The sequence below is a fragment of the Sapajus apella genome, unplaced genomic scaffold (assembly GCF_009761245.1).
Source record: "Sapajus apella isolate SASKATOON/1434 unplaced genomic scaffold, GSC_monkey_1.0 scaffold36, whole genome shotgun sequence".
In the NCBI taxonomy this organism is placed as follows: Eukaryota; Metazoa; Chordata; class Mammalia; order Primates; family Cebidae; genus Sapajus; species Sapajus apella.
Genome location: NW_022436976.1, coordinates 33,778,487 through 33,786,925, shown reverse-complemented (window position 1 = coordinate 33,786,925; position 8,439 = coordinate 33,778,487). Strand labels below are relative to the sequence as shown.

The 8,439-nt window shown below is 42.8% G+C and overlaps 1 protein-coding gene and 1 pseudogene across 3 annotated transcripts in view; both read right to left on the bottom strand.

The window, feature by feature from the left end:
- LOC116564053 lies at positions 1-924 on the bottom strand (annotated as a pseudogene). Its single transcript, XR_004274700.1, has one exon. The product of XR_004274700.1 is annotated as a 60S ribosomal protein L6 pseudogene (transcript).
- Positions 925-1,242: 318 nt separating this feature from the next.
- The window catches only part of TXNDC12 (thioredoxin domain containing 12), a 37,101-nt gene continuing 29,904 nt past the window's right edge, over positions 1,243-8,439 (bottom strand). The window contains exons 5-7 of one of the 2 annotated variants that reach the window (XM_032297022.1): positions 5,743-5,812; positions 4,721-4,804; positions 1,243-2,105 (exon numbers count right to left, since the gene is read on the bottom strand). In XM_032297022.1, coding sequence (XP_032152913.1) covers positions 2,026-2,105; positions 4,721-4,804; positions 5,743-5,812 — 234 coding nt within the window. In that variant the 3' untranslated portion in view covers positions 1,243-2,025. The remainder of the gene's footprint in view (positions 2,106-4,720; positions 4,805-5,742; positions 5,813-8,439) is intronic. The other variant, XM_032297023.1, reaches the window with a different exon arrangement.

Sequence of the window (8,439 nt, the reverse complement as noted above, 5' to 3'; positions counted from 1 at the left end):
AGTTATTTAATTAGATCATCAGGACATTTAAAATACCAATTTGTGAGGATAAATTCCATTTGTCAGGGCAAACACAGATCGCAGGTAGCCCTGGAGCTGAGGAATAGCTTTGATTTTTGGCAAAATTTGTGAGTCCACAGCTTTCTGATCAATCTTGCGCTGTTCTGTAATCTTGTATTTCTCTTTTTCTGTGTCAAAGATCTCACCTTCCTGGTGTCTGGGCTTTCGCAGCTTCTTCTTCTTGAAGTAAGCATCAGTAAGATGTTTTGGGATTTTTACATTGCTGATATCAATTTTGGTTGAGGTGGCAATGACAAATTTCTGGTGCGTTCTTCGCAGAGGAACTCGATTGAGGACCAGAGGTCCAGTCACAAGTAATAAGCCACTAGTCAGCTGCTTCAGGAAAACCACCCTTTTGCCCCTGTGGCGTTCAGTGAGGATGATCAGAATGGTCCTGGGGGTGATGCTGGCTCGCAGTTTTCTCACGTGCTGACTGAAGGGTTTTTTGCCGTGGCTCAACAGCTTTCGAGGCACATCTTCAGTAGGATAATACCTAGGCATTTTGCGAAGTTTAACCACCCAGGTACCGCCGTTTTTGTCACCACCAACTGGTTTTGTAACAGTTGCAAGAACCTTCTCCTTCTGTTTCTTTTCAACCTTGGATTTAGCCGCTGAGTACTTCCTCTTGTACATGGCCTTTCTGGAATACATGGCAGATCGGGAATACCTGCCAATTCCTCTGACAAGAACAGGATTGCGGCTGCAATACGGCTTCCCCTTCTTGGGCTTTTTAGCCTTGGGGTTACCCTTTTTCACTTTGCTACCAGCATCAGCCTTCTTGGCTTCAGGTTTCTTCTTTTTAGTATCCGGCTTCTCAACTTTTTCACCCGCCATCTTGCAAGATGGGAAAGAGAACTAAGGCCCCCAGGAAAGGTTTTTTTAAATTTTATTTTAGACATGTGTTTTGCTCTTGTTGCCCAGGCTGGAGTGCAATGGCGTGATTTTGGCTCACTACAACCTCCGCCTCCTAGGTTCAAGCGATTCTTCTGCCTCAGCCTCCTGAGTAGCTGGGATCACAGGCATGCGCCACCATGCCTGGCTAATTTTGTATTTTTAGTAGAGACGGGGTTTCTCCATGTTGGTCAGGCTGGTCTCAAACTCCCAACCTCAGGTCCTCCAGGACCTTAGGTGATCTCCATCCCTCCCTCCATTCACCAATAACAAAAAGGCCATCACAGCACATTTCCTTTTAAAGTTTTATTAAAGTTTTATGGAACAATATTTTATCTTTTTGTTAATGCCAGTACAAAAATACAGTTGATGACTTGACAAAATGGCTACACCTACAGCTTGAAGGTTTGAGTTTCTCCAACAGTAACAAGGAAAAGCATGGTTCCACCCAGAGCCGAGTCAAAGCACACAGCCAGTCCTGCACACACATGCGTGCAAACAGGGAAGCTCAAGCACAAGAAGAGGAAAGGGGTTGTAGAAATTTGGGAAGAAGCCCCCAATTACTCCCAGGAGAAAAAAGGGAAAAAACAGGCTAATATCCTTGGGAGGGGGTAGAGTTACTGATTTACACTTAGGATTTATTGTTGTTTTTTAATGATAAGCTATTTCTGCAATTTTAACATTGTAGAAAAGATGCTACTAGTCTCCTTTCACCACTAAGGTGAGTACAGTGGGAGGAAATGGGAAAAGACTCAAATACCTCAGTGCAAAGAGTAAACCTCCAAGTGGCTTAAGTTTTGTGTCAGAAGATTTTATTCTTTACATTCAATGACAAATTGACGTTTACATGAGAGGGAGAAGGAGAAGAAAGTCTGCCACTCTCTGCTGGATCTACAAACATGCAGACCAGCTTCTGTTAGCAGATCTCTTCCACAGTGAGAAAGCTCCTTCCAGTGTAGGTAGGAATGAGGTTTCCTGGTCGGCTTAATTGTTCTGGATGATTCCTCAGTATTCCTTCCCTTGCTGCTTTCCTTACAGAACACTAACTCTGATGAAAGAAGGGGCACATTCATGTTACAACTCATCTTCAAGATGTTTCTCTCTGAAGGCATCACCTGTCAGCCTTTCCTGAGCTTCCTTCATCCCCTGAACAACTGTGAAATTAAGATTGGAGGAAAAAAGTAGAAAGTAAGTCATATGTGACATTTGACAACCAATGTACATTTTTAAATGTTTCAGAAGATATATGAGAGGTGTACAAGATCTGGACTCAAGATCTAGCTCTGGATTTGGGCCCAGGCAAGTCATTTAACTCTTTTTCTTTTTTCTTGCTCTGTTGCCCAGGCTGGAGTGCAGTGGTACAATCTCGACTCACTGCAACCTCCGCCTCCAGGGTTCAAGTGATTCTCCTGCCTCAGCCTCCTGAGTAGCCAGGACTACAGGCGCACAGCACCACATCTGGCTAATTTTTTGTATTTTTTGTAGAGATAGGGTTTCACTGTGTTAGCCAGGATGGTCTTGACCTCCTGACCTCATGATCTGCTTGCCTCGGCCTCCCAAAGTGCTGGGATTGCGCCCAGCTGTTCTTTATCTCTTCGAACTTGTTTCCTCATTTATAAAATGAAATAATGTTACTCACTTCACACAGGATTAGAAAAATTAAATGGGAGATTCCACAGAAACTGGATTAAAAAGAATTAAATGGGAGAACAGATAATAAAAGTGTTTTATCAACTATGAAGTCCTATAAAAATCTTAGCAGTGATTTTGGCTTACCCTCTAGGATTAGAGCTGATCCCCTGTCCTAGACTGTAGATGTTCACTTGACCCCAAGGGAAGAGGAAACACCTTCTTACCGTCCCCACCGTATTTTTTGGATGAATGTTGCACTTATTTTACTTCCTGTGGAGGTTACAGATTACACTGAGTGTGTGTACTGGGGCGGGGGTGTTTCTTCTACTGAAGGGGGTCATCATTTCCAGTATCAACTATACATGGATGAAAACAAGTTCTCAGGCCAAAAAAAAAAAAAAAAAAAAAGAGAGAGGGATAGAGAAACCTGGAAGGAAGGCTTTAAGTAGGCTCGAGATGAAACTTCTTGTCTATCTTGGGGCATCCTGCTTATAGATTTAGAATCGAGGAGGACAGTTATTTCAGTATAGGCTCCTGAGTGGTAGTTCTACAACGGTACCCCTATATAATGGCAGGCCAGGAGTTGGGTTGAGCCAGAGTCTATGAATCCTGCAAAGCCAACCAGGAAGCTCATAAGAGTCAGATAACATAGTTTGTTATTTCTCTTTTGTTTTGCCTATGCCTTTGGTAAAGCCAGGTTTGAATGTTCCAGTTTCATGTAGGCTGAGAGATGGGGGATTTAGGGAAGGGTCTCGTGTTCACATCTGGACTATGTCAGTGTGAAGACATCAGTGGTAACTTGGATGAGTTTCTGAAGGGAAGGTGAATCTCAAGACACAAGAATTAGGGACCTAAAACCCAGCTGCCCTTCTCCATGTAGAAAATTTTCCTTTGATACCAATCTCCAGTGATCTGTATTTGGTTAAGAAACATGACATTCTCCTTAGCCAGGAGAATGTAATAGCATCTACAGATCTCTTCCCCACCCCTAATCTGAGAATAAGAGTTCCAAAGACTCAAATCAAAGTGATTAACAACCTGGCAGCATGGCAATAGGGACACATGGCAACTTAGCACACAACTCCCTTTCATAGATGAGGGGAAAAGAAAGGAAAACAGCAAGAATACATGGCATGAACTCCAACCCCTGCCTCCAGAATGACTGTGCTCAAAGATTAGAGAACAAAACAGTGTGACTGGCTAATGATTCCAAACTTCCTTCACTTGTTTGTGCTCGTGCTCTTCTCTCCTGGAACATGCTTTTCCCATTCTGCTACCAACAAGGTCTCATTCTCTAAGATTTAATTCCGTCATTATTTCCTCTAGCAAACCTTACAAACTATGCTGGGCTACATCTCCCCTCCACTTTACTTCCATAGCTTGAAATGTCCTCCTCATATCTGTCCATAGATAAAATTTTTATCCTTCTAGGTCCATTTAAGTTTTTTTTGAGATAGAGTCTCGCTCTGTCACCCAGGCTGGAGTGCAATGGCACGATTTTGGCTCACTGCAACCTCCGCCTCCCAGCCTCAAGCAATTCTCCTACCTCAGCTTCCCAAGTAGCTTGGATTACAGGCACCCACCATTCCTCTCAGTTATTTTTTGCATTTTTAGTAGAGACAGGGTTTTGCCATGTTGGCCAGGCCGGTCTTGAACTCCTGACCTCAAGTAATCCACCCACCTCAGCCTCCCAAAGTGCTGAGATTACAGATGCAGGCCACTGCGCCCAACCAATTTAAGTTTAATATCTATGAAACCTCAGACTTGTTCACCTAACACTATTCCTCTTCCTCTGAATTTTCATAGGAAGAACAGTATTAGCTCAGAAGGAAAAAACTAAGTTCTGGACTCAAATCCTGGCTCTGCTACTTATTAAGTATGAAACTATGGGCAAGTGACTATCTCAGTCATTTGTGTGCCTCTGTTCTTCACAGCTGCCTGTGGGTCAGTCAGCTCTCCCAAGGGAAAGGACTCAGTCTCATCTTTCTCCTATATCCTACACAGGTCTAGCCAAAAGCTAGACATGCAGGAGACGCTCAGCTAACATGCTGAATTTACTTTCCTATCACAGACCTTGCATGTGGTTCATCCTAGTTAAATCTAGCAGTAATCCTCCCTCCCTTCAGCATAACTATACCTTGCTCAGCACTGACGTAGAAATACTTGTAGCTGGGGTTTCCATTCTCATTGATGATTTCAGGATGCACCTTGCCACTGGGATCTGTTATAGACAAAATGGCACAGGGTTTTGCAGCAATTACAATAGACAGGTACTTCAAACACTACACGGTACACTAGGCCCTCTGGAAAGTAAGATCTGCCCATATTTGCAGTCCGTTACCTGACCATAATGCCTCCTACATTGGTGCTTCCTTTTCTACCTGATGATTTTTATTTATATCCCCATAAAATCTAGCAGAATTTATGCTGAGCAAAGATTAGGTGGTCATTACATATCTCTGATAAAGCTGTTTGTGGAAAGACATTTGTCTGGTTATATTAATCTATTGCCTTAGTTGCACTATAGGGTCAAGGGTGGGAATTCTGGCTTATCTCTGTCTCTGTTGTGCCTAATACAGTACTCAACATATGCTGGTGCTCAAATGGCTACTGAGTGAATAAATGGATGATCAAACCCTTTTTTTCTTTTGAGATAGTGTCATTGAGGCTTCTTCTGTCATTCAGGCTCAAGGCCAGTGGCACGATTATGGCTCACTACAGCCTTGAACTCCCAGGCTCAATCAATCTTCCCGCCTCAGCCTCCTGAATAGCTGGGACTAGAGGTGCATGCCACCACACCTGGCTAATTTTTCTATTTTTTGTAGAGATGAGCTTTCACCATGTTGCCCAGGCTGGTCTTAAATTGGACTCAAGCAATTCACCCGCCTTGGCCTCCCAAAGTGCTGAGATTACAGGCATGAGTCACTGTGCATGGTTAAACTCTTATCATTGCTCACAAAAGCAATTAGTTAATGGGAAAAAGTTTTCCATCAGATTTGTAGTTCCAGCATTCAGAACTCCCCTAATCTCTCTTGAAACTGGTTTTTGTTTGTTTGTGGTCATCCTGGTACTGTATAGTTTTAGGATGGAGTCAGTGCTTTGATTCATTCCTCTCTCCATCCATATCACAGATTCCCAGATTAAGATCATGTGCTTTACCCAGGAAAAGGATACGTGGAATATAACCTCCATCAGGGCTGAAATCTTCATCTTTGGGTTCCTCTTCATCCTATTAGGATTAAATGTAAACCTTAAGTAAGATAATGTCCTCTCTCTCCTCAAAACCATTCAGTGGCTTCCTCACTTGTCAGGGCAAAACCCCAAGTCTTTGCAGTGGCCTGTAAGGCCCTACATGATCTGTCACCAAGGCACTTCTCTAACTTCATGTCCTACTCCTTGTTAAGTCCTCTTCAGCCACACTGACCTCCTGCTGTTGCTGTCATTAAAAAAGCCAGGCATAATCCTAACTCAGGCTTTTGGACTTGCTCTTACTCTCTGCCTGGACACACTTCCCCCATTATTATTCACATGGCTCACTCCCTTTTCTGTTTTAGACCTTTGCTCAAATGTCCCTTTATTTTTGAACCATCTATTTAAAACTGCAGTCATCCCTTCCATCTTACTTTTTTAGCCATAGCATTTACCACCATCTGACATATTCTAAAGTACTTATTTGTCTGTCTTCCCACACTAGAATGTTATTTCAATGAGAAAATTTTGTCTGTTTTGTTCACTGCTATATTCCTAGTACCTACATCACTGCCTTGCACACAGTATTTCTTTAGTGCATGAATAATAAGACTGGCATTTTAGTTACAGTTGTGGACTCATAGTCCTCCCAGGAGATTAAAAACCTACACAATCAGTTTTCTTTTTAAGAAATTTCCAAAGTTGAAGAATCCTCTCTGAAGATGTTATTACTGTCTCCTTAGAGTAAGAATCCTGGCCAGGTGCGGTGGCTCACGCCTGTAATCCCAGCACTTTGGGAGGCCATGGCAGGTGATCACAAGGTCAGGAGTTCGAGACCAGCCTGGCCAATATGGTGAAACCCCATCTCTACTAAAAATACAAAAAAATTAGCTGGGTGTGGTGGTGGGCGCCTATAGTCCCAGCTACTCGGGAGTCTGAGGCAGGAGAATTGCTTGCACCCAGGAGGCAGAGGTTGCAGTGAGCCAAGATCACACCACTGCACTCCAGCTTGGGCAACAGAGTAAGACTCTGTCTCAAAAAAAAAAAAAAAAAAAAAAAAGACTAAGAATCCCAATTCACCACAGAAAGTGGTGAGGAATTCATGTGCAAAGGCAATCAATAGTTTTACAATTTATGATGTGGTTCCCATTTCAGGGGTTAACTGGGGTCATTTCTTTGAATATAACTTCAATATGGTGAGGTGAATCAGCATTCAGTCTATCCACTAGCTACATAAGCAACCCCTTAGCTGCCTCACTGTTAACTGTTCATGTGTTCACAAGATTCTCAGACTTATGCTTAAGTAAACATCATCTTTATTTTTTATTTTTTATTTATTTATTTTTTTTGAGACAGAGTCTTGCTCTGTTACCAGGCTGGAGTACAGTGGCGAGATTTCAGCTCATTGCAACCTCTGCCTCCTGGGTTCAAGTGATTCTCCTGCCTCAACCTCTCAAGTAGCTGGGACTACAGGTGTGCAGAACCATGCTCAGCTAATTTTTGTATTTTTAGTAGAGATGGGATTTCACCATGTTGGCCAGAATGGTCTCAATCTCTTGACTTGTGATCTGCCCACCTCAGCTTCCCATAGTGCTGAGATTATAGGAATAAACCACTGTGCCTGGCCCAAGTAAATATTATCTTTACAGAAACTTACAGCTAGCAGGATACCAAGAGCATCTGAGTACCCCATATGTGAAAGTATGGCCTAAAACAGAGCACGGCTAGGTCAGAGTACCTATTCTTATCACTTATGAGGCTCTATGATTTTGACAAATCACATACTTGCTTCAGGCTTAAAATGTTTTTCCTGTAAAATGAGGACAGTACCAATAGCCTAAAAATCTCTTCCAACTCTAAGATCTGACATTCTATGACTTAGGATTCCAAGGCCTGTAACCTATATGAGGTACATAAAAGCTATTTTCATAAGGAAATAAGCAGGTTGCACATATAAGACCAGCACAGATTAAGCGCTCAATTGAATTGAGATAAACCAAACTTCATCTTAGATATAGGCCTAACTGACTCCATCTTAGCTTCTCTCCCTGCCATGTTTCCCCCAGGTGCACAACTAGGTCATGCTGTGCACCACCAGGTCACGCTCTACCCACAATCTTGCAACCATTGTAATCACATCCTGCTTGGCAAGTCCCTTGCTCATTGTGATCAACTCCTCAGTAACTAACAATCATGACAAATTCCACCTCCCCTGGTTACCAGTTTCCTCCCCTAACTCGCTTATTCTGCTTCTGTAAAATTCTGCTTTGCCCCCTTACCCTGAGCAACATATAAAAGGAAATCACATCCCTTCCTTGGGGCTGAGAGATTTGAGTGTGAGCTGACTCTCGGTCGCTGGCAATAAAGGACTTGTGATTTGAACTCAGAGTGTGGCGCTTTCCATTCAACTCACTTGGTTATAATAGAATCACATTTTGCAGAAAGTTGTGGTCTGCACATATGACTATACCTTTAGCCTAGCTTTACAAAGATGTAAAACAAGTCATAATCATAAAGATAAAAGGACCTTAACATTTAGTCATCTTAAGGTCAGGCGTGCTGGCTCATGCCTGTAATCCTAGCAATTTGGGAGGCCAAGGCGGGTGGATCACTTAAGGTCAGGAGCTTGAGGCCAGCCTGGCCAACATGGTGAAATCCCATCTCTAC